The sequence below is a fragment of the Salmo trutta genome, unplaced genomic scaffold (genome assembly GCF_901001165.1).
Source record: "Salmo trutta unplaced genomic scaffold, fSalTru1.1, whole genome shotgun sequence".
Classification (NCBI taxonomy): Eukaryota; Metazoa; Chordata; class Actinopteri; order Salmoniformes; family Salmonidae; genus Salmo; species Salmo trutta.
The window spans coordinates 13,533,786-13,559,916 of NW_021822911.1; the positions used below are offsets into that span (position 1 = coordinate 13,533,786).

The 26,131-nt window shown below is 44.4% G+C and overlaps 2 protein-coding genes and 2 long non-coding RNA genes across 9 annotated transcripts; 2 read left to right on the top strand and 2 right to left on the bottom strand.

Annotated features, from left to right (window-relative positions):
• Positions 1–4,013: 4,013 nt before the first annotated feature.
• LOC115186542 (uncharacterized) lies at positions 4,014–7,275 on the bottom strand. 5 transcript variants are annotated; one of them, XR_003875762.1, is made up of 5 exons: positions 7,044–7,275; positions 6,735–6,882; positions 5,756–5,893; positions 4,369–5,487; positions 4,014–4,104 (listed from the first exon to the last, which is right to left on the bottom strand). It is a non-coding gene; the product is annotated as an uncharacterized LOC115186542 (long non-coding RNA). The 5 variants fall into 5 exon arrangements; XR_003875765.1 differs by having other exon boundaries at positions 4,369–5,075; positions 5,242–5,487; positions 6,735–7,261; XR_003875763.1 differs by having other exon boundaries at positions 4,369–5,075; positions 5,174–5,487; positions 6,735–7,261.
• Positions 7,276–11,905: 4,630 nt separating this feature from the next.
• Positions 11,906–15,868, top strand: LOC115186491 (uncharacterized protein K02A2.6-like; the record flags this gene model as incomplete). Its single annotated transcript, XM_029746112.1, has 2 exons — positions 11,906–12,802; positions 12,920–15,868. Coding segments are annotated over exons 1-2 (3,699 nt in total), but the record flags the coding sequence as incomplete, so codon positions are not given.
• A 664-nt stretch (positions 15,869–16,532) lies between these two features.
• Positions 16,533–21,072, top strand: LOC115186726 (uncharacterized). Its single transcript, XR_003875861.1, has 2 exons — positions 16,533–17,180; positions 20,279–21,072. It is a non-coding gene; the product is annotated as an uncharacterized LOC115186726 (long non-coding RNA).
• On the bottom strand, positions 19,301–20,472 carry LOC115186724 (protein transport protein Sec16A-like). 2 transcript variants are annotated; one of them, XM_029746251.1, is made up of 5 exons: positions 20,259–20,472; positions 20,096–20,152; positions 19,893–19,992; positions 19,620–19,793; positions 19,301–19,500 (listed from the first exon to the last, which is right to left on the bottom strand). In XM_029746251.1, exons 1-4 carry the CDS (start codon positions 20,442–20,444, stop codon positions 19,621–19,623), a joined length of 516 nt encoding a protein of 171 aa, XP_029602111.1. In that variant the 5' UTR covers positions 20,445–20,472; the 3' UTR covers positions 19,301–19,500; position 19,620. The 2 variants fall into 2 exon arrangements, with proteins under 2 accessions (XP_029602111.1, XP_029602113.1); XM_029746253.1 differs by having other exon boundaries at positions 19,473–19,548; positions 19,678–19,793.
• Positions 21,073–26,131: the final 5,059 nt, after the last annotated feature.

Sequence of the window (26,131 nt, forward strand, 5' to 3'; positions counted from 1 at the left end):
TATTTGGACATCAATTATGAACTTTGTCAAAAGAAACCACATTTGTTGTGGACCTGGAATTCCTGGAACTGCCAATGGATGAAGATAATCAAAGGTAATGGATTATTGACAATAGTATTATTGATATTACATGGTTACAAGATGATGCTAAACTAATTAGGCTAGCTTATTGTTCTTAGCACAGCACCTGGTTTATTGCAACTTGTGATTTCCCAGTAAAGTTATTTTGAAATCTGGCAAGACAGTATCATTTACGAAATGTTAAACTATAATTATTTGAATGACAATATTATAATTTACCAATGTTTTCGAATAGTAATTTTGAAAATTGTAACGTTGTTCACCGGAAGCATTTCAGAGAAGAAAAAAATCAGAATTTCACCGCTACTGTAAAATGCGGTTTTTGGATATAAATATGAACTTGATGGAACAAAAAATGCATGTATTGTATAACATAATGTCCTAGGAGTGTCATCTGATGGAGATTGTCAAAGGTTGGTGCATAATTTTAGCTGGTTTCTGCTTTTGGTGACGCCTGACCTTGAATTGAAAATGGATGTTTGTACTTTTGTGGCTATGTACTGTCCTAACATAATCTAACTTTATGCTTTTGCCGTAAAGCCTCTTTGAAAATCGAACAATGTGGTTAGATTAAGGAGATGTTTATCTTTTAAATGGTGTAAAATAGTTGATTGTTTGAGAAATTGAAATTATTAGATTTTTGATGTTTTGAATTTCCAGCCTTGCTAGCAATCCCGTCTCAGGGTTCATTGCTAACCCGTGGCCTCAACAGGTTAACCACTTCCGGTTGTCACAGGAAGTTCTTACTCAACACACGTTGTCTTTGGGGTAGACATAAACAGAATCCTGAATAAGAAGTCTCTACCTTAATAATTGACTGAATGACACATGGTTGAGTTGCGTAATTTTCACTATCTGCAGGTGGCCATATGACAATAGCTCTAGGCTGTTTTTAACAACTTCCGGTTGTCACAGGAAGCTCTTGCTTCACACACGTTGTCTTTGGGGGAGTCTCAGTCCTGTCTGATGCTGTCTGGCCAGTGAAACAGTCTGTCTCAGTCCTGTCTGATAAGTGAAACAGTTTGTCTCAGTCCTGTCTGGTCAGTGAAACAGTCTGTCTCAGTCCTGTCTGATGCTGTCCGGTCAGTGAAACAGTCTGCCTCGGTCCTGTCTGATGCTGTCTGGACAGTGAAACAGTCTGTCTCAGTCCTGTCTGATGCTGTCTGGTCATAAAGAGTATAACATTGTTGCTGCCCGTAGCGTTGAAGGCAAGGGAAGCCAGTGAGCATTTGGCTTCCTTTGATTGTGTTGGCTGTGCTAGCTGTGTTAGCTGTGCTAGCTGTGTTAGCAGTGTTAGCTGTGCTAGCTGTGTTAGCTGTGCTAGCTGCATTAGCTGTGCTAGCTGTGTTAGATGTGCTAATCCAAATTTATGGTTTTAAAAAAGGGCAAAATTAAAGACAGATCGTAACTGTAGGTGCTGAACTCTCTGTGTCGTTTTAAAGCAATAGTCGTTTTGTCGTCCCTAAAATGTCTGAAACATATATTTTGCTTTGACCGTGCTGCAGGTCACCTAACTGTTTGGTTACATGCAATAAGCTTTGTGTGGACTTCACCGGACAGCGGTTGCTCTCTGGTTTTGAGATGAAAACAAATGTCTAGTTTAATTTATTCTGCCGCTGTGTCTAGTAGTAGTACCATCAACAGACAGCAGGGGCCAGTAGAACCTGTCTTCACAGTGGAAAGGCAGACACAGTGGATTCATTTGTCTTTAATAAGATCAAACTGAACTAACTGCTATCTTGAAATGTGGAAAAAGTGTTTTTAAATAGGCATCCTATCATTTGAAAATTAGTTGAAAGGCTAAGTGATTCTCCTCCTGACAAGAATTTGACAGCCTTCAAACATAGTGCAAAAAAAGTGGGCGTCAATCATATTTGTGAACATAATCCCTAGCTGTATATTGCCGCTTTCCATGTTGTCTGTAGCTTGTGAGGTGTGGAAACACTGTTGCTTTAATGGATTTTGTCTTGTTGCTTTTTCTTCTATGTTGCTCTGTCTGTATGCTACGTCTTGCTTGTCCTATGTTGCTCTGCGTGTGCTCACTGCTCAATGATTGTCTATTTGTAATTGTTTTTTAATAACCTGCCCAGGGACTGCGGTTGAAAATTAGCCGGCTGGCTAACTGGCTTAACTGAAACGTTGATAAATGTGCACTGTCCCTGTAAAAATAAAATAAACAGAAACCAACGTTGAGTTGAGGTGCAACCAAAAACTTGAATGATCATAGAAAAGGAAAAAGCGCAACTCTTGCTCACTATAAAAAATGCATTGCTTTATTCAAGCAAGGTTAAAAGATTAACGTTTCGGCCTAGTCTATGACGATATGCAAGTTGTGTTTGCCCAGGAAAAGGGAGACCCAGACTCACCCTGGTTCTTGAGGGTTGAAGACAGCGAAAAAGTATCATTAAGTAAATGGGACTTTTCAATTCTTGAATACAAATCTTTAATGAACATGAATTTAAATACAATTGACTTGAGGATCAGAGCATGCAGGCTGACTGGCTAGCCCTGAAGGCCCTCTGCCTCTACCTCTGTGTGGTTCATAGGCACTCACATAGGCACTCACACAAAACAATATCCCACATCGCAGGTGGGACAAAAAGGACACACTAAGTATGATCCCCAATAAGAGGTAACGATTATCAGCTGCCTCCAATTGGGAACCATATACACACACCAACATAGAAATATAATACCTAGAAACCCCCCTAGTCACGCCCTGACCTAAAACACCATAGAGAACCCCGAGGGCTCTCTATGGTCAGGGCGTGACACAAGCTGAATATTGAATATAACTGTGATTTCTGTGGAATGGAAAAGGAGACCATTTTTGCATTTGTTTTTTACCTGTATTTATAGCAGAATGTTTTGGATTGACATACAGAATTTTGTTACAAAATAAATTGGGCCGGTTGTACTATTTAATGGTTTTGATATAATGATTTATTTCAGAAATTCTGACGGATAAAGATGTAGCATATTTAATTCAACTGCTAATAATACTAGGTACATTTCATATTCACAAATGCCAATGGCCTAATTCAAAACCTAACTTTTTTCACTTTATAAATGAGTTTAAACAATATGGCATCACTAACTATAATGAAAAACAAAAAGGCAATTCAAACTTGTAGTCTTAATGAATATGATTTGTTTGTTTAGGATTCCTGGCAATGTAAATAGTTTGTTAGTACGCTTGTTTGCATGTGACTATTCTTCTTTTGTTTGATGATATTTGTTAATAAAGAAAAGTAAAAAAGAGTGCCCTGTATAAGTTGAAATCATATTGAACAACTACCAGAGAGAACCTTCTCTACATAGGAATTGCATACCATATTTTTTCCCATACATCAAAATAATACTTTATTGTCAATCAGCAATTACTTACTTAGATAAGGCCTCAACAAGGCCCCAGTTAATTAAAATATTAAGATCACCTGCTCTTTCCATGACATATGCTGACCAGGTGAATCCAGGTTAACGCTATAATCCCTTATGGATGTCACTAGTTAAATCCACTTAAATAAGTATAGATAAAGAGGAGGAGAAAGGTTTAAAAAAATATTGTAAGGCTTGAGACAATTGAGACATGGATTGTGTATGTGTGCCATTTAAAGGGTGAATGGGCAAGACAAAATATTTACATGCCTTTCAACGGGGCATGGTTGTATGTGCCAGGGGTACCAGTTTGTGTCAAGAACTGCAATGCTGCTGGGTTTTTTACGCTCAACAGTTTCCCGTGTGTATGAAGAATGGTTCACCACTCAAAAGACAATTTGACACAACTGTGGGAAGCATTGGAGTCAACATGGGCCAGCATCCCTGTGAATGTGTTGTACACTCAGTACATTAATAGTATTGGTACCGTGTTCTTGCCGTAACCTGTAAAGCTGGAGCAGCCTGCGAGGCAGGGGGAGGTGTAGGTGATGCCATTGTCTGAACACACAGGGTCCCACTCCCCAGCCAAGCAGGAGCAGTCTCTGTTACACTCTGACAACAGGCTGCCATCGTACACCAGGGGACCTGGGGGACAGAGAAAATGGCTGGTAATAATGATGTTTAAATAATTGTGTCTGAACTATCATTGACATAGGCACAGTGACAAAACAGCCAGGAATCCTGGCTCAGTAACAACCATACTGTATATTCCCACAAGAGGGAGCCCAGGAAGAGGCCCATGTGTGTTTTGGTCTAACTCTCCCTCATATTCCACTGATCAAAACTTTTGTTTTTATCAACCCACACACCCCCCAACCAACCAACCAACCAATCAGATGTCATATTTACCCGTTGTAGGACACGGTCAGACCAGCCACCTTAACGTTGTCACACTTAGCGCCAGACTGCAGAAGGAGGAGGTGGTAGGCCATGAAGGAGGTGACGAAAGACAGCTGGGCTCCAGACACAACGCCAAGCTTATACCTCTTCATCAGTAGACCTCCCAGGAATATCCCCACCGCACCCACAGGCAGGTTCACCTCACCTGGAAAAGTTATACTCACACGTCTTTAGTGCTGCCAGTGTGCTGGAGTTTCATTTCCACTCATGTTCAACAAACCTACAGGGGATGGGAGAAAACAAAAAAAATAGAATTTAATGCCATTCAACATCAATACTGACAGGATGGAACATTTCAGTTGGAGCATGTCCATGTTTCTATGGCTTCGTTAAGACAGGCAGCCCAATTCAGTAGTTTTTTGAGTAATTGGTATTTTGACCAATCAGATATGCTCTGAAAAAGAGCTGATGCGAAAATATGTAATGTGATTGGTCAAAAGATCAATTAGTGGAAAAAATATCATAATTGGGCTGCCTGTCTAAACGCATCCCTTGTCTCTCTGTCTCTGACCCAAACCTCAGTCCTTGCATCGATTACAGAGGGCTGAAAAGGATTACGATCAAGAATCGTTACCCCCTACCCGATGTCCGCCACCTTGGAGTTGGCCCTAGGAGCCCAATTCTTCACCAAACTGGACTTCCGCAACGCTTAAAATCTGGTGAGAATCAGGGAGGGAGATGAGTGGAAAACTGCCTTTAACACCCCTAGTGGTCACTGAGTATTTAGTCATGACCTTCGGAATATCGAACTCACCGGCATTTTTTCAAGCATTGATCAATGACACTCTTAGGGATATGTTGAATGGGTTCGTCTTTGTTTACCTCGACGACATCCTGATCTTCTCCAAAAACCCTTCCGGAACACATTCGGCCCTGTCCCACCTCACTCAAGCAGGTTTTTGCGGGAATCTCAAGGCTGACAGGGCATTCATAGAGCTCAAGAGACGTTTCAACTCCGGACCCATCCTCGTTCATCCTGATCCTACTCGTCCCTTTGTGGTAGAGGTGGACGCCTCGGACACCGGAGCTGGTGCGGTCCTTTCACAGCGGAACGAGGAGGACAAGAAACTGCACCCAGGCGCATTTTTTATTTTGACTAAAAATGACAAATCAGTTTGGATACTAGGCTGCAACAACATAGCAGCACATAAAACAATGTTAGGGCTTTGACAGTAGAGTCATGGACAAACGCCAATCAATCAGTTAATAGGAACAACTAGAAAACTGGACAGTATTGAGAGCAGACTCTGAACCACAAGAAAAACGGATCATACTGTCGTCTGTATCTAGTTTTTACTACATGAATTCTCAAGCAACTCAATGTTATTGTTGATACCCATCTCAAAGCTGCAGTCTATGAGTCCGATGAGAGAGCTGGACAGGTCAAAGTGTCTCTCTGAGTGATGGCACACTTCATGTAGGTCCCTGACAGAGCTTTGGTGAAGGAGGCGAACGACAGGGCCACGATGAACTGCTGACAAACACAAGAGACAGAACATTAGTGTGTGTTTGTCCGTGTGTATGTGCATGCGTGGATGCGTGGGCAGACAGAGTGCATGTGTAGCTGAGGTGGCCTGCAAAAGTAAAAAGAACGGACACAAGTTTACGTCTGCAAAGTTCTGGCGCTTTCTTTATTCTGAAGAATGTTTTTTTCCTCTTGTTCAATTGTCTATTTTCTTGTTAGTACTTTGAAAATATTCACATCAAACAAGTGCACATTTTAAATTACACAACATAAATGCACTTTACCTAAAGCACAACTCAAAAATGTTCCACAAATAACCCTGTCTTAGTGTATGGTTTCACATGAAAACCACAATGTATTTCACATTCATACAATAGAAACACCTATATATGAAAACATAACTGAATGTTTTTCTATATACCGCTACCTCTATAGAAAACTGACAACAATACATTCAGCTTTAAGATAGTGGCACCTCCAGAAAATCGTCTCTCTCTCACTGTATGCACTAAAAGTCACAATTTTACACAAAAAAACAATAACATGTAAAACCAAGTCAGAAATCCCTAACAAATGGATTCTTTATAAAAAAATCTCCTAGACAAAATCCAGTACAAGTAAGCTACTCAGTAAACATAGTCTCTGTGACTCGTAAATCGTTTTTTACCTCAGCTAGCATCAAGCTAACAAATACTCTCACTCAATGTAAATCACGTTCTTCTCTCACTCAGTTCGACACAAAGCCAAAACAAAACCTTTCCTAACGTGATAATACCTTGACAGAGTTGTTAAATAGCATGTTATTACATATTGTGTATATATTTGAACGTTTGGAAGTTCTGTTACATACCTGTAATAGTAAAAAGAACAGACCCAGTTTAGCTCAGTAAAGTTCTGATCCTTATTCAGCAGAATGGTGAGCGCTTGGCCTGAACTTGCTGTTTCTCCTGCTACAACAGTGCAACAGCGCCATCTATTGGCCTGATGGACTGCTAACGCTAAAGTATTTAGAAAATGCAATTTAGATTAATTAAGACAAATACATAAACAAATTGGGAGGGAAATGCATAATAAAAGAGTGTCCGTTTTTAGTGACTTTGTTTTCAACCCATTACACATGCACAATCGTACATGTGCATTTTAAAGCATTATTAAGAACCTTGAGTGTGGAACTGCAGGGCGTTTGTTGGCCTGCTTGTCAGGGACACACAGTTCCTGTTGGCTGGTCAGCTTCGCTCTGTCCTCTGCTGAATCACCCATCCTATCCAGTCAGATACGCAAAAACCACATCAATTTCACATGTGAACACGGGAAGTGTTCCAAAAACATGTTTTCATGTAATCTTATGTGAAGATAATGTGATAACATGTAAAGCAACATGTGATTACATTAAACTACACTTGTGAAAATGGGATTTTCGCATGATTTTCACATGGTTTTCACATGATTTCACATAAAATGTCAGTTGAAATCATGTGGTTTTTCTGTAAGGGCAGGAATATAAGATGCATTTTGATGTTATGTTTGATGTTACATGGTCTTGAAAATGCAATGTTCTTTGAGGTTCTTCCATGTTCCTTTCCATGTATTTTCCATTTTACTTTCCCTCAGTCCTTTTCACTTTCCTTGGCAAAACAAGCTCTGTCTCCAGTCAAGACTTATTCAGAGCCACCATGAATTGAAAGCAGCTTCTGACAGATTTTAAACCATTGAACAAATAGTTTTATGATGAAGAGTAGACCCTACTAAACACCCTTGATTCTTTACACACACATTGAAAGCCAAAAATCTCAAATTTGGACTCATCAGACCAAAGGATAAATTTCCACCAGTCTAAGGTCCATTGCTCGTGTTTCTTGGCCCAAGCAAGTCTTCTTATTATTGGTGTCCGCCCATAAGTAGTGGTTTCAATGGAGCAATTCGACCATGAAGAACTTCATGGCTACTTCGAAGAATCTCAAATATAAAATATATTTGGATTTGTTTAACACTTTTTTGATTATTAGATGATTCCAATTGTGCTATTTCATAGTTTTGATGTCTTCACTATTATTCTAAAATATATAAAATTGTAAAAAAAAAGAAAAACCCTTAAATGAGTAGGTGTGTCCAGACGTTTGACTGGTACTGTATATAGTGTGATATTGCAAATACGGAACAATCCAGGGGTGCAAAGCTCTTGGAGACTTACCCAGAAAGACTCACAGCTTTAATCGCTGCCAAAGGTGATTCTAACATGTATTGTGAATACTTATGTAAATTAGATATTTATGTTTTTCATTTTCAATACATTTGAAAAAAATTCAAAAAACATGTTTTCACCTTGTCATTATGGGGTTTTGTCTGTAGCTGGGTGAGATGATAAAAAAAACTATAATTTAATCCATTTGGAATTCAGGCTGTAAGAAAACAAAATGAGGAATAAGTTAAGGGGTATGAACACTTTCTGAAGGCACTGTATATCTGCAAGAAAGTGATAAATGAGCGACTCTTTGAAAGGGGGTCATATAAACATTGCCTTATTTTAAAAAATAATGCTAAAATGCTATAATCGGCATAGTTTCTCAGACCAAATCTTCATTCTGTAAAATAAAGTAAAATACACGCTAGTAAAATACACGCTACAGGGAATGCAAAAAAAAAAATGGCTTCTGCAAAGCACATATACATTGTCCAATCAACATCCACACATTGATTTCATTCTTAGGGTCTTTATTCAAACACAAACACACTTGGAATAACATGCTCTTTCAGTGTCTTGTTGCAGGTTGTGCAATGTTCAAAAGCGTGTGAGGGATTAGCATGAATGTGTGTGTATGTGTGTGGGGTCAAGTTTGGACGGTCGTACATATGCAAATAGCCGAGATTGTATATATATATATATGTATAATTGAAACTGACTTATCAAACTACACTGTACAGCTTTAATGTGTCTGTGCATCATAGGTACAACTGTAAGCAATTCAGTTCTCAGATGTCTGTTTAATGTCAGAAACAAAATGAAAAGCACCTGTTAGACCATTACAATGCGGACTGTCATGCATTTTTACTATTACCAACAAGACAACGAAGTGATACGTGCCATGGAGACTTATAACGGATACTTTCCAAACACCAAAAGTTCCCACGCTGAGCGATATTGTTTACTACACTATTATGCATACAATCCAAGTCATACGTTTATTGTCATTCATACTCTTATTTGTAACCGAATATCTTTGCAAAAGTGTTCCTTGTGTCAATTCAGAGCTCGGAAATATTGGAATAATGTGCTTAAGGGGACTGACACTCAAGGCGCACAACAGGATAACACAACAACCACATTTTCAATTGACAATCATTGCTTTAAATGGATGTGGTCAATAGATTTGTAAAGGCATATATAAACAATGTATTTAACTTGCAAACCAAGGTTGGACTGGTAGGTCTATGCAACATGCACCTGGATAATCATGTCATGAATCGGGACGGGCTCCTACGTCCTCATATACACATTATGACATAATAAAGAGCTTAATCTTTCACGAAATAAAGACATAGAAGCATACCCAATTATACAGGTTCTACACATTCCATTTCTCCATGGCAATAGAATGTAAACATTCTATTTTGCGCCAAACATCGCCTGCAACTCAATTCTAAGTGCAGCATATTGGACGACAACACAGTCATTGATCATTCGCGACTTTAAGTCATTCCTGTTATCTCTAGAGCATCCCGTATATCTATAGCGCTGCATTTCTTCCCCATCTTACCATGGATAGGGTTTGGTGCATTCCGGAGTTCACTTATGGTCCCACAAAGGTAATCTTAGGATAAATTCATTTTAGCATAGTGTAAATGCCTGTGCATAATGTGCATAACAAAGCATCATTATTTTCATTATCTTCAAAGGAATTCTGTAGAAGCAGCCTTTATTTTCAGACTCTGCAGGCCTGCTGGGAGGAAACATATTACAATAAACAGGTAAGATTCATCCCACAAAAACATAAACAACAGAAAGAGAGTTGTATTTCAAGACAGTTTAGAGAAGTTGGTCATAAGAGTTCTTAATATCACTTGCAAATTGTCAGGCATGAGTAGTTGTGAAATGTTGCGAGAGGCCCTTCTGAAAGCACATGATATGGTATTTCGTGGCATGGTCTCACACCTTACCTCATCTTGCAGAAGAAGCTCATGGTCCATTATCTGCTGCTCCAGAGTCAAGGCCAGGTCCCGCCCCATGTCACCACGGAGCACATGAGCAACTGGCTGGTGTCTCAGGGCAAAAAATCCCTTAGGGAGAGGTGAGCGCCACGTCAGCACTCACCTTCACTGCCATTCCCTGCCACCAGCAGCACTAAAGGAGGTGTGGGTAAAATAAACAACAGAAAAAACACAAGCCAGGAAAGTTGAATTGCTCTGTGTTTTATTTGAAGGGTGTGGAAGGAAACCCTGGAGGAGGGAAACGACCTCGCTCGGCTGGTAAGAGAATGAGAGTTAGAGACATACTACAAGTTAGTGAGCTCTTTACTAGCCTTTCAACAACGAGTTAGCACAGCAGGATAGATCTGTTGTGAAATTACACTAATGGGACTTCCTGTTTCATACTGCAGGCCTGGGAAGTAAACACTTGCCTAAAAATGATGGACATAGAGCACGAGGCTTTCTGCAAGCTCCGCCGCTCCATGCATGCTCCAAGTCCAGGGCGAACTCCTGGGCGCTCCTCGTCCCCTGCCTCAAGTGGAAGAGACGTTCACCCGCCGCTCTACCCTCGGGCGGGTGGTCGAAGACTGCTCGGAAGCGGCGGGTGAACTCCTCGAAGTGGTCCAGCGCTGCATCTCCTTCTACCCACATGGCGTTAGCCCACTCCAGGGCTTTCCCCCGAGAGGCACGAGACGAGGGCGGACACCCTCTCACGTCCCGAAGGAGCCGGTACACGTCCTGCTGCAGCAGGAAACCCTGGCAGCATGCCGCCGTCCCATCATACTCCCCGGGAACAGCGAGACGAATCCCACTGGGACCAGGTACAGGAGGGGCGAGTAGTGGCGACCCCTGTTGTGCTGGTGGAGGCGCTGGAGGGACTCCCTGTCTCTCCCAGCGGTCTATCGTCTGAACGACGCGGTCCATAACGGCGCCGAGATGGTGGAGCATCGCCGTGTGCTCTCGGACGCGCTCCTCGACCCCTACAACAGGGGTACCTGCTCCTGCTGACTCCATAAGGCAGGGTGTGGTATTCTGTCAGAGTGTGCGCAACTGGTCGAAGGAAGTCAGGTGCAGGAGAGCAGAGATGAGTGAACAGGCACGCTTTATTAGGCAGAGGAAAACAGCCGGACGCAACTGCGTAACAACACTCCGGCCCAAGGAAAAAGCAAGCGCACAAATACACAAAATAGTGCAAAATACAAAAACCACGGGTTAACATAATACCCGGCGCAAAACTAGCCTGTAGCGTCACACACAAAACGAACTAACAATACCACACACAGACACGAGGGGACCTCAGGATAATATACACGTAGAGTAATGAGGGGATGTAAACCAGGTGTGTGGAAAAACAAGACAAAACAAATGGGAAATGAAAGGTGGAGCGGTGATGGCTTGAAGACCGGTGACGTCGACCACCGAACGCCGCCCGAACAAGAGGAACCGACTTCGGCAGGAGTCGTGACACCATGGGAAATAAAGAAATATAGTTTAAGTGAATTGGAAAGAGTAAGAATGAAAAACTAAAGAAAAGCTGTAAACGGCTGTCACCTGTGCTGACATGATTAAAAGTGAAGTAAACCTTACTTTTCGCGTTGTAGTTTATATGATAAGCTCATTGGAAGGGTAACAAATTTGGAGGCACCGCTGAGATTTATTTTCATATGAGCATGTTATAGTGTGGACACTATATAAATAATTACATGGTTATTATTGGCATTAACCTTGACCTTTCCCCTTTGATGATGTCATCACCAAGAGTGAGTTCTGTGCAATGTGATTCTACCACCGGCTGAGTGGGCTATATAGTTCTGTTATATTTGTACCGTTTGTACCTGGCAATACACCTTTAGGTTTGGGTTGAAAGTAAAGGAAAGTAATATCGAAATGCGTGTGGGCATTCCTTGTCAAGTTACTACACCTTTTTGGCGACGAGGATAAAACTTTATCAACTTGTACAGGGCGAGTTAGCTAGATAGCTTAATGAGCGACGGAGAGCAGGTGCCACTGGACGGAAACGCCGACGGGGACAATCAGCAGCAAGTGCAAATCGCTAACGAGGATCAAGGACAAGTTGGCGTTATAATGGCAATGTTTGGGACTATCACTGAGTTTGTGGAAGAGAACGAAGACTGGACGGAATATGTGGAAAGGTTGGGACACTTTTTCTTGGCAAATGGAATCATAGATGAGGCTAAACAGCGCTCTATTCTCTTGAGTGTGTGTGGGGCTAAAACCTACAAGCTAATGAGGAATTTGGCTACACCACGGAGACCGGGAGAAATTCCTTTTGGGGATCTAGTTGCTCTCGTTCAGACTCACCACAATCCAAAGCCTTCAGTGATTGTCCAGAGGTTCAAGTTTAACTGCCATTTTCGGAAAACAGGTCAGTCTGTTGCTACCTTTGTTGCTGAATTACGTGAACTCTCTGAACATTGTGAGTTTGGGGCTATGTTAGGGGACTTGCTCCGTGACAGATTAGTCTGTGGCATTAATGAGGACAGCATACAGCGCCGGTTGCTGGGGGAAGCCACACTGACTTTCAAGAGGGCATTGGAACTATCTCAAGGGATGGAGATGGCCGCTAGTAATGTGAAAAATATTCAAAAGGCCAACAGTGAAAGTTGTGCAGTGCATCAGGTGACAAAAGAGGTGGCAGGAAAAAGGGGAAAAGCAGTGGAATGTTTCAGATGTGGAGGGACACATTATGGTAACAACTGTAAGTTCATGGAGACTGTCTGTCACAATTGCAACAAAAAGGGACATTTAGCAAAAAAATGCAGGGGTCCTAGGAGCAAGCCAGAGGGTGGGCGGACTGGGCTGGGCAAGTTCACAGCACCAAAGCCTCAGTCAGCAGCGCACCACCTAGAGAGCACAGAGGAGGAGGAAGAGCATTGTTCCTACAACATGTTTAATGTGAGGGAGCCGCGCGCAGAGCCTATCTATGCTACAGTGGAGGTAGATGGAAAGCAGATGAGGATGGAGGTTGACACGGGGGCCTCTGCCTCTGTCATAAGTGAGGAGACCTACAAACAAAAATGGGGCTCAAGACAGGTTTCTGCCCTCACACCAGCAGGGATCAGACTGCGTACGTACACCGGGGAGACCATACCATTGCTTGGGGCTCTAGAAGTGGACATTGCATACAACAGCCAGGAAGCGAGAGCACGGCTCCTGGTGGTGAAAGGGAATGGGCCTAGTTTACTAGGGCGTGACTGGCTAAACAAAATACAACTGAGCTGGGGTGAGATAAAACACACCCGAGTGACTGAGGATGTCATTCAAAAATACCCAGAGATTTTCAAAGATGAACTGGGCACACTGCAGGGCACTGCAGTTAAGCTGTTCGTGGATCCTCAGGCCGAGCCTCGCTTTTTCAAGCCCAGGACAGTGCCTTACGCCATGAAAAAGAAAGTGGAAGAAGAGTTGGAGCGGCTGCAGGAAGAAAACGTCATTACTCCCGTTCAGTTCTCCCGCTGGGCAGCTCCTATCGTTCCCGTTCTGAAAAGTGACGGCACGGTGCGTATATGTGGGGACTACAAACTCACCATCAACAGGGCCTCTAAGCTAGACGCTTACCCGCTGCCACGGGTGGAGGACTTGTTCGCGACACTGGCAGGAGGCAAGACGTTCTCAAAGCTTGACATGAGTCACGCCTACCAACAGCTCCTCCTGGACGAGGACTCAAAAGAGTATGTCACAGTAAACACGCACAAAGGCTTGTTCAGGTACAACCGCTTGGTTTTCGGAGTGGCGTCCAGCCCAGCCATTTTCCAGAGGACAATGGACAATCTGCTGCAGGGGATCCCTCATGTAGCAGTGTACCTGGATGACATCCTGGTTACAGGGGAGACGGAGGAGGAGCACCTCCACCATCTGGACCAGGTGTTAAAGAGATTCTCTGAGGCAGGGCTGCGCCTGAAGCGTAGCAAGTGCACATTCCAAGCACAGAGTGTGACATACCTAGGTCACAAGATCACAGAGCAGGGTCTGTGTCCTGTGGAGGACAAAGTCAGGGCAATCAAGGATGCTCCAAACCCCAAGAATGGGTCAGAGCTCAGGTCGTTCCTGGGCATGGTGAACTACTATGGTAAGTTCCTCCCTGAGCTGTCAACAGTGTTGGCTCCACTTTATCAGTTGCTCCACAAAGACTGTAAATGGAAGTGGGGGCCAGCACAAGAGAAAGCTTTCAAGGAAGTGAAAGCACTACTACAATCAGCACAACTTCTGGTTCATTTTGACCAAGACAAAGAGATCATCCTGTCATGTGACGCCTCACCCTATGGCGTCGGGGCAGTACTCTCTCATCAGATGGAGGACGGGTCAGAGAGACCCATTGGATTTGCATCACGTACGCTGACGAGTGCTGAGAAGGGTTATTCACAGTTAGACAAGGAAGGTCTGGCCATAGTCTTTGCTGTGAAACGCTTCCATCAGTACCTCTACGGTCGTCATTTCACCATATGCACTGACCACAAACCACTGATGAGCCTTTTTAGTGAATCAAGATGCATTCCGCCCATGGCTTCAGCAAGGTTACAGCGCTGGGCCCTGACACTGTCGGCTTACCAGTATACGATAGTGTATAGAGCGGGGAAGGACAATGCAAATGCAGACGCGCTCAGCCGTCTCCCGCTACCAGAGATGCCTGCCACAACTGTGGTGCCTCCCGAGACAATTTTCCTAATGGAGAGATTGTCAAACTCACCTGTGAATGCCAAACAGATCAAACAGTGGACAGACCGGGATCCTATCCTGTCCCAAGTGAAAAGATTCCTGATGCAGGGTTGGCCTCCTGTCATAGAGGATGATGGACTAAGACCTTATGCAAAGCGCAAAACTGAGCTGAGTGTGCAGGATGGCTGCATACTCTGGGGGTCCAGAGTGGTTGTTCCACCCCCTGGCCGTGCACAAGTCATGGATGAGGTCCATGAGGCTCACCCGGGTGCCTCCCGGATGAAAAGTTTAGCCAGATCTTACATCTGGTGGTCTAACATGGATCAGGAGGTAGAAGACAAAGTTAAATCATGTTCTGAGTGCCAGATCAACCAGAAGATGGCGCCGCCCGCGCCACTACATCTGTGGGAGTGGCCTGACCACCCATGGTCCAGGCTGCATATAGATTTTGCAGGCCCTTTCATGGGTCACATGTTCCTTGTCATGGTGGACGCACACTCCAAGTGGCTGGAGGCGCACATCATGAGCAACATCACAGCGACCACAACCATTGAAAAGCTTCGGCAGGTGTTTTCAACCCATGGTCTGCCGGACTCTCTGGTGTCCGACAACGCAACAACGTTTACCTGTGATTTGTTCCAAGAATTCATGCGGAGAAACGGGATCCGCCATGTCCGCAGCGCCCCGTTTCACCCGGCCTCAAACGGCTTAGCGGAGCGGGCTGTGCAGACTCTGAAAGAGGGGCTCAAAAGGATGACTGGGGGAACCATCACTACTAAGCTCTCTCGGTTCTTGTTCCAGTACCGCATCACGCCACAAACAACAACAGGACAGGCTCCAGCGGTGATGTTAATGGGCAGAAGGCCAAAAGCTCACCTGGATCTACTGCGTCCGAACATCAGAGCACGAGTGGAACGGAAGCAGGAGAAACAAAAAGAGAGACATGACCACCACGCAAGAGAGAGACAGTTAAAACCCAATGACATTGTCTACATCCGCAACTTCACAAGCAGCCAACGCTGGTTGCCAGGTATCATTCTGAGTCAGAGTGGTCCCGTCTCCTTTGTGGTCAAACTGACTGATGGTCGAGTCATGCGCAGACACCAGGACCATCTCCGCCTGCGCTATGACAAAGACAAGACCATGTTTTCAGACGGAACAGCTGTGGGTGGTAGTGTACAAGTTGAAATCCCACAGGAAACAGCATCTGAGGAACAGGGGCATTCAGTGGTTCCAGCAGAGGGTGATGGACATTCTCTCACAAACACCCAACCCGCTCCTGTGCCCTCAGACCCAGCTCCACTGGGACACGCCTTACCTGTGTCTCGTAGCACACCAGGAGTACTGCGCAGATCACAGCGTAGTCACAAGCCTCCTGAAAGACTAACTCTGTAGTTGAGACTGAGAGACTCGTGGTGTTAGTGTTTGTTTGGAGCAGCAGACCTAGTTGAAAAGAAATAAGGACTGTCATTTTATTGTTGTTGTTTTGGTTACATTTACGGTAACACCAGCAGAAGTTCTACAGTGTGGTGTAGTAAAGAGAAGAAAACACTAATGTGGTTTACTTGTTAACCTTATGTTTTCCTTACAGGGGGGGATTTAAATTGAGGGGGGAGAAGTGTTATATTGTGGACACTATATAAATAATTACATGGTTATTATTGGCATTAACCTTGACCTTTCCCCTTTGATGATGTCATCACGAAGAGTGAGTTCTGTGCAATGTGATTCTACTACCGGCTGAGTGGGCTATATAGTTCTGTTATATTTGTACCTGGCAATACACCTTTAGGTTTGGGTTGAAAGTAAAGGAAAGTAATATCGAAATGCGTGTGGGCATTCCTTGTCAAGTTACTACAGAGCACCAGCCCATATTCCTGGAACGGACAACGAGTGAGAGACATTGGGAGAGCAGCTAGCTAGCTAACGTTAGCAGGCTAACCACCTAACGGAGTGTAGCTATCTTGCCATTGCCTGCATTGTCGTTGTTGCCACGTGAGCAGGACAATATGAGTCGAGAGAGGGAAATGTTGTTGGATGAAATCGAACAGAGTTTATGGACTTTAACTGAGGACAATTTACGGCACTTGTGTGTACGTTGTGGAATAGGAGGTGTAGATGACTGAAGTAAAAGGAAAGAGCCATCGCGCTTTGCGATGCAAATTGATGGAAGATTACTGTGAGAAGGAGGATTTAATGGAATCAGAGGATGAGGGAATGTCTTGGCTGCTTCAACTGAAAGGCGAAATCAAAGGAATGTCGGACTCTGAGGATACTGTGAAAGTCTGCCTACAAGTCCCAGCCAGTCGGCGACAGCGAACCCAGCGGAGAGACGGGAGCTGCGGCAGAACGAAAAGAAGAGGGAGGGGCTCCTCAGCCCAGCAGAGAAGTGGTCTCAGCTCCAGAAAGGCACCCACCACAGAGAGAGAATGGAGTGAGTATGTCCAGTTAGAAAGACTTTAAAATTCATGGACAGATCGGAGATCAAAATCAAAAAGATAAGCTCAGTTTCAGCAGCCTAGAACATCGTATTGAAAATGGACGGAGAAAAGGATACCATGAATTAGAAATCATAGAAGCAGTAATCAGAGCTGTGAGCCCAGGGCTTAAGATGAGGAGTTATCTGGGGGACACATATCTTGAGGACACATTATGCAGAGAGGGATGCTACTGAACTGTATCACAAGTTGACTAAAGCAACACGGCCTTGGACTTCCTAGTCCGAGTCTTTAACCTGAGACAGAAAGTGTTATATCAGCCTCAGCTCGTGCCCAATCAGGACTGAAATATGGCACAGTTAGTCAAGAGTCAATGCCTGCAGGCCATTGTTACAGGATTAACAAATGATAATGTCAGGGCAGAGATGAGAGTGCATCTCCAGAATATTAACACTAGTGATGAACTGTTGCTTGAGAAAATGCAAATTGCCCAGGGCAATGAAAGCAAACGCATGCAAAAGGCCAGGATTTCCCGTAAGCTCACACTCACACGAGTGAACGAAGTATAGAGTGAGGATAACCGGGATAGAGGAAAGGAATGTGAAGAGGCAGAGCCCTCACAGACCACAGTCCGAAAACAAAATAAATATACTGCTCAAAAAAATAAAGGGAACACTTAAACAACACAATGTAACTCCAAGTCAATCACACTTCTGTGAAATCAAACTGTCCACTTAGGAAGCAACACTGATTGAAAATAAATTTCACATGCTGTTGTGCAAATGGAATAGACAACAGGTGGACATTATAGGCAATAAGCAAGACACCCCCAATAAAGGAGTGGTTCTGCAGGTGGAGACCACAGACCACTTCTCAGTTCCTATGCTTCCTGGCTGATGTTTTGGTCACTTTTGAATGCTGGCGGTGCTTTCACTCTAGTGGTAGCATGAGACGGAGTCTACAACCCACACAAGTGGCTCAGGTAGTGCAGCTCATCCAGGATGGCACATCAATGCGAGCTGTGGCAAGAAGGTTTGCTGTGTCTGTCAGCGTAGTGTCCAGAGCATGGAGGCGCTACCAGGAGACAGGCCAGTACATCAGGAGACGTGGAGGAGGCCGTAGGAGGGCAACAACCCAGCAGCAGGACCGCTACCTCTGCCTTTGTGCATAGAGGAGCAGGAGGAGCACTGCCAGAGCCCTGCAAAATGACCTCCAGCAGGCCACAAATGTGCATGTGTCTGCTCAAACGGTCAGAAACAGACTCCATGAGGGTGGTTCGAGGGCCCGACGTCCACAGGTGGGGGTTGTGCTTACAGCCCAACACTGTGCAGGACGTTTGGCATTTGCCAGAGAACACCAAGATTGGCAAATTCGCCACTGGCGCCCTGTGCTCTTCACAGATGAAAGCAGGTTCACACTGAGCACATGTGACAGACGTGACAGAGTCTGGAGACGCCGTGGAGAACGTTCTGCTGCCTGCAACATCCTCCAGCATGACCAGTTTGGCGGTGGGTCAGTCATGGTGTGGGGTGGCATTTCTTTGGGGGGCCGCACAGCCCTCCATGTGCTCGCCAGAGGTAGCCTGACTGCTATTAGGTACCGAGATGAGATCCTCAGACCCCTTGTGAGACCATATGCTTGTGCGGTTGGCCCTGGGTTCCTCCTAATGGAAGACAATGCTAGACCTCATGTGGCTGGAGTGTGTCAGCAGTTCCTGCAAGAGGAAGGCATTGATGCTATGAACTGGCCCGCCCGTTCCCCAGACCTGAATCAAATTGAGCACATCTGGGACATCATGTCTCACTCCATCCACCAACGCCACGTTGCACCACAGACTGTCCAGGAGTTGGCGGATGCTTTAGTCCAGGTCTGGGAGGAGATCCCTCAGGAGACCATCCGCCACCTCATCAGGAGCATGCCCAGGCGTTGTGGGGAGGTCATACAGGCACGTGGAGGCCACACACACTACTGAGCCTCATTTTGACTTGTTTTAAGGACATTACATCAAAGTTGGATCAGCCTGTAGTGTGGTTTTCCACTTTAATTTTGAGTGTGACTCCAAATCCAGACCTCCATGGGTTGATAAATTGGATTTCCATTGATTACTTTTGTGTGATTTAGTGTTTCCTTTATTTTTTTGAGCAGTATACTTGTCTGTAACGTAAAGCAATGCAGAAGCAATAAGCATTGTAAATGATGATAGAACACATCAAATTAATGTGAACATGAGGACACAAAGGAGAGATTTAATTAAAAGATCATGTTTTAATACATTTTTAATGCTGAATATTGGCAAATCCACTCTGGGCAAATGGCCTGTTGGACAAAAATAAAAAATAGTTAACATCCTTGCTACTTCAGCCATTTGCTATGTTAAAGTAAAATCTCAGTTAATGATGAAGGATACAATTTGGAAGGATTTTCCAGAATCATACCTCAGTAGGGTAGAGTGTCAGGTGGCACAACCATTGGTGCCATGAGGTCGAAGTGTGAAGGAGGGAGCAAGCCAGAGAGCTGTCTAGGAAGCAGTCCAGGACCATGGCTTGGAGGCTTTGAGTTGGTCCCATCATTGTCATGCATTGTAGGGTATCTGCTGCCCCATAGACCTGCTGGTAGTGGGAAAGGTGTTAGCAGGGGACCACCAGGGACATCTATGATTGGCTGACACAGTCTTGGTTAAACCACATGTATTCTAAAGCAATATTCACCTGCTTTCATAGAGTAAGGATTCACTCCTTTGGGGACACTGCCAGTGTTCCCCTGATATCCATAGGTCCCCATCGGTGGAGGTGGTGGTACACACTTGTTCTGTAAAACACATCAACACATTTTCCAAATTGTTAGTAATATTATCACAGTTGAAATACAATGGTTGTTCACTGTTTTTATTTCTTTGAATTTAAGTGTGTACCTCAGCCTTGGGCTCAGTTTTGTTAACCCATCTGTGCAGAGTTGGATCCCAGACAATCTGAGGAAGAAGATATTAGCAATGTGAAGCAAGCCACAAATTGTCTTTTTTTTAATCCACTCAATTGTCTCTACATAGAATAAAGTGTTAATAACCAGTTCCTTACAGATCTGTCTTTGTCCTCAGGTAGATGAACCTCCTTCTTATTAACTCTTCCACTCCCAAAGACCCAGCTGAGCCAGCCTCCACTGTTATTGTGAACAGCAGGGGTCTCGGGCTCAGCCACCGGCCGGCTGCCAGTCTGGCACTGAGGGTTGGCATCGGAATGTTCCGGCTTGGTGATGGACATCATAGCAGGATGCTCAACATATCTAAGTCGGACATCTGTAATAAGTGGGAGAAGTCAGGCCACTCTGCTCATGTCACCACACAGAACAATTACTAGCTGCCAGGTAGAAACGTCTCGCTCTGATACTCTGTTACAACCCAATCTTAACCAACACGCAGTCACAGGGATTACTGGGAGGTTACTCCAGGACTCTGCGATCGCATTGTTTTGGTTGCAAAATCAACAATTCCCTGCATATTATGTGAGGGCTTACAAATTTGACCAATCACCAAACTATTTCTGAATAAAATAGTCACGTCATCACAATATTATTGCATAGAACTGACCCATTACCACAGTACAAAAAGAGGGCTCGCAATTTCAACCAATCACCGCACATTGACTGCATAATATGGTTCAATCAAGCCAGACGTCAACACAGTTTTTTCCTTGTCAGCGCATTTTTGCAACAAATTGGACAAAACAATTGCATATTGCTATGCAAAATGTCATAATTGTCGCTGCAAAATCTAGCATATTTATCAGCTAATATCCAAAAAACCCATGCGAAATCCTGGAGAGATTCACCGGAATATGAAAATGTATACACTCACTACTGTAAGTCGCTCTGGATAAGAGCGTCTGCTAAATGACTAAAATGTAAAAGTAAAATGGAGCTAAACCTGTTGTATGGAGAAAATGCATGAAAGTATTACAGCTATATGTTCCAAGAATTCATGCGGAGAAAGAAAAGGGATCCGCCATTGTCCGCAGCGCCCCGTTCACCCGGGCCCTCAAACGGCTTAGCGGAAGCGGGCTGTGCAGACCTGAACGAGGGGCTCAAAAGGATGACTGGGGGAACCATCACTACTAGCTCTCTCGGTTCTTGTTCCAGTACCGCATCACGCCACAAACAACAACAGGACAGAATCCAGCGGTGAGTTAATGGGCAGAAGGCCAAAGTTCACTGGATCTACTGCGTCCGAACATCAGAGCACGAGTGGAACGGAAGCAGGAGAACAAAAAGAGAGACATGACCACCACGCAAGAGAGAGACAGTTAAAACCCAATGACATTGTCTACATCCGCAACTCAAAGCAGCCAACGCTGGTTGCCAGGTATCATTCTGAGTCAGAGTGGTCCCGTTCTCCTTTGTGGTCAAACTGACTGATGGTCGAGTCATGCGCAGACACCAGGACCATCTCCGCCTGCGCTATGACAAAGACAAGACCATGTTTTCAGACGGAACAGCTGTGGGTGGTAGTGTACAAGTTGAAATCCCACAGGAAACAGCATCTGAGGAACAGGGGCATTCAGTGGTTCCAGCAGAGGGTGATGGACATTCTCTCACAAACACCCAACCCGCTCCTGTGCCCTCAGACCCAGCTCCACTGGGACACGCCTTACCTGTGTCTCGTAGCACACCAGGAGTACTGCGCAGATCACAGCGTAGTCACAAGCCTCCTGAAAGACTAACTCTGTAGTTGAGACTGAGAGACTCGTGGTGTTAGTGTTTGTTTGGAGCAGCAGACCTAGTTGAAAAGAAATAAGGACTGTCATTTTATTGTTGTTGTTTTGGTTACATTTACGGTAACACCAGCAGAAGTTCTACAGTGTGGTGTAGTAAAGAGAAGAAAACACTAATGTGGTTTACTTGTTAACCTTATGTTTTCCTTACAGGGGGGGATTTAAATTGAGGGGGGAGAAGTGTTATATTGTGGACACTATATAAATAATTACATGGTTATTATTGGCATTAACCTTGACCTTTCCCCTTTGATGATGTCATCACCAAGAGTGAGTTCTGTGCAATGTGATTCTACTACCGGCTGAGTGGGCTATATAGTTCTGTTATATTTGTACCGTTTGTACCTGGCAATACACCTTTAGGTTTGGGTTGAAAGTAAAGGAAAGTAATATCGAAATGCGTGTGGGCATTCCTTGTCAAGTTACTACAGAGCACCAGCCCATATTCCTGGAACGGACAACGAGTGAGAGACATTGGGAGAGCAGCTAGCTAGCTAACGTTAGCAGGCTAACCACCTAACGGAGTGTAGCTATCTTGCCATTGCCTGCATTGTCGTTGTTGCCACGTGAGCAGGACAATATGAGTCGAGAGAGGGAAATGTTGTTGGATGAAATCGAACAGAGTTTATGGACTTTAACTGAGGACAATTTACGGCACTTGTGTGTACGTTGTGGAATAGGAGGTGTAGATGACTGAAGTAAAAGGAAAGAGCCATCGCGCTTTGCGATGCAAATTGATGGAAGATTACTGTGAGAAGGAGGATTTAATGGAATCAGAGGATGAGGGAATGTCTTGGCTGCTTCAACTGAAAGGCGAAATCAAAGGAATGTCGGACTCTGAGGATACTGTGAAAGTCTGCCTACAAGTCCCAGCCAGTCGGCGACAGCGAACCCAGCGGAGAGACGGGAGCTGCGGCAGAACGAAAAGAAGAGGGAGGGGCTCCTCAGCCCAGCAGAGAAGTGGTCTCAGCTCCAGAAAGGCACCCACCACAGAGAGAGAATGGAGTGAGTATGTCCAGTTAGAAAGACTTTAAAATTCATGGACAGATCGGAGATCAAAATCAAAAAGATAAGCTCAGTTTCAGCAGCCTAGAACATCGTATTGAAAATGGACGGAGAAAAGGATACCATGAATTAGAAATCATAGAAGCAGTAATCAGAGCTGTGAGCCCAGGGCTTAAGATGAGGAGTTATCTGGGGGACACATATCTTGAGGACACATTATGCAGAGAGGGATGCTACTGAACTGTATCACAAGTTGACTAAAGCAACACGGCCTTGGACTTCCTAGTCCGAGTCTTTAACCTGAGACAGAAAGTGTTATCAGCCTCAGCTCGTGCCCAAGCAGGACTGAAATATGGCACAGTTAGTCAAGAGTCAATGCCTGCAGGCCATTGTTACAGGATTAACAAATGATAATGTCAGGGCAGAGATGAGAGTGCATCTCCAGAATATTAACACTAGTGATGAACTGTTGCTTGAGAAAATGCAAATTGCCCAGGGCAATGAAAGCGAACGCATGCAAAAGGCCAGGATTTCCCGTAAGTTCACACTCACACGAGTGAACGAAGTATAGAGTGAGGATAACCGGGATAGAGGAAAGGAATGTGAAGAGGCAGAGCCCTCACAGACCACAGTCCGAAAACAAAATAAATATACTGCTCAAAAAAATAAAGGGAACACTAACACAACACAATGTAACTCCAAGTCAATCACACTTCTGTGAAATCAAACTGTCCACTTAGGAAACAACACTGATTGAAAATAAATTTCACATGCTGTTGTGCAAATGGAATAGACAACAGGTGGACATTATAGGCAATAAGCAAGACACCCCCAATAAAGGAGTGGTTCTGCAGGTGGAGACCACAGACCACTTCTCAGTTCCTATGCTTCCTGGCTGATGTTTTGGTCACTTTTGAATGCTGGCGGTGCTTTCACTCTAGTGGTAGCATGAGACGGAGTCTACAACCCACACAAGTGGCTCAGGTAGTGCAGCTCATCCAGGATGGCACATCAATGCGAGCTGTGGCAAGAAGGTTTGCTGTGTCTGTCAGCGTAGTGTCCAGAGCATGGAGGCGCTACCAGGAGACAGGCCAGTACATCAGGAGACGTGGAGGAGGCCGTAGGAGGGCAACAACCCAGCAGCAGGACCGCTACCTCCGCCTTTGTGCATAGAGGAGCACTGCCAGAGCCCTGCAAAATGACCTCCAGCAGGCCACAAATGTGCATGTGTCTGCTCAAACGGTCAGAAACAGACTCCATGAGGGTGGTTCGAGGGCCCGACGTCCACAGGTGGGGGTTGTGCTTACAGCCCAACACCGTGCAGGACGTTTGGCATTTGCCAGAGAACACCAAGATTGGCAAATTCGCCACTGGCGCCCTGTGCTCTTCACAGATGAAAGCAGGTTCACACTGAGCACATGTGACAGACGTGACAGAGTCTGGAGACGCCGTGGAGAACGTTCTGCTGCCTGCAACATCCTCCAGCATGACCAGTTTGGCGGTGGGTCAGTCATGGTGTGGGGTGGCATTTCTTTGGGGGGCCGCACAGCCCTCCATGTGCTCGCCAGAGGTAGCCTGACTGCTATTAGGTACCGAGATGAGATCCTCAGACCCCTTGTGAGACCATATGCTTGTGCGGTTGGCCCTGGGTTCCTCCTAATGGAAGACAATGCTAGACCTCATGTGGCTGGAGTGTGTCAGCAGTTCCTGCAAGAGGAAGGCATTGATGCTATGAACTGGCCCGCCCGTTCCCCAGACCTGAATCAAATTGTGCACATCTGGGACATCATGTCTCACTCCATCCACCAACGCCACGTTGCACCACAGACTGTCCAGGAGTTGGCGGATGCTTTAGTCCAGGTCTGGGAGGAGATCCCTCAGGAGACCATCCGCCACCTCATCAGGAGCATGCCCAGGCGTTGTGGGGAGGTCATACAGGCACGTGGAGGCCACACACACTACTGTGCCTCATTTTGACTTGTTTTAAGGACATTACATCAAAGTTGGATCAGCCTGTAGTGTGGTTTTCCACTTTAATTTTGAGTGTGACTCCAAATCCAGACCTCCATGGGTTGATAAATTGGATTTCCATTGATTATTTTTGTGTGATTTTGTTGTCAGCACATTCAACTATGTAAAGAAAAAAGTATTTAAAACCTGTTGGTGCTAGGGGGCAGTATTGAGAAATTTTGAAAAGAATATGTGCCCATTTTTAACTGCCTCCTACACCAACTCAGAAGCTATGATATGCATATTATTAACACATTCGGATAGAAAACACTCTGAATTTTCTAAAACAGTTTGAATGATGTCTGTAAGTATAACAAAACTCATATTGCAGGCAAAAACCTGTGAAAAATAGATCAAAAGAAATGTGAATTTTGTGACTGTACTATTTAGGGTCATTGCTTTATAGATACCACAGTGAGAAAGGATTCATTTCGCAACTCCTACGGCTTCCACTAGATGTCAGCGATCTTTATAAAGTTGTTTGAAGCATCTATGATTAACAGAGAGCAAATTAGTATGCAGGGATGTTGACATGTCGTCACTTCATTTTTCGCGCCAGCGCATAAATGTGAGAAGAGAGATTTTTTCATAAACGTTTTTCTAGACACACGAGAGGTCGTGTGAAAATATTACTGATGTTTCACGTTAAAAATGGACCAAAAGATTGATGCTAAACAACGTTTGACATGTTTGAACGAACGTAAATAGATTATTTACTAGTTTTTTTTAGCTTTTCGGCGTGATTTTACACCCCCCCACACGTTTTGTGGGAGCCTACTGAACGCTAACTACTTGGTGTTATTTGGACATAAATTATGAACTTTGTCAAAAGAAACCACATTTGTTCTGGACCTGGGATTCCTGGCAGTGCCTTCTGATGGAGATAATCAAAGGTAAGGGGATATTTACAATGTTATTATCGATATTAGATGCTGCTAACCTGTATAGCCTAGCCTATTGTTCTTAGCATAGTACCCCGTTTATTACAAAATGTGATTTCCCAGTAAAGTTATTTTGAGATCTGGCCATTCGGTAGCAATTACGAGATGATAATATATTATTCTTTGAATGACAATATTATAATTTACCAATGCTTTCGAATAGTAATTCCGTAATTTGTAACGCTGAATTCACTGGGAGCATTTGAGACGAAAAAAATTCTGAATTTC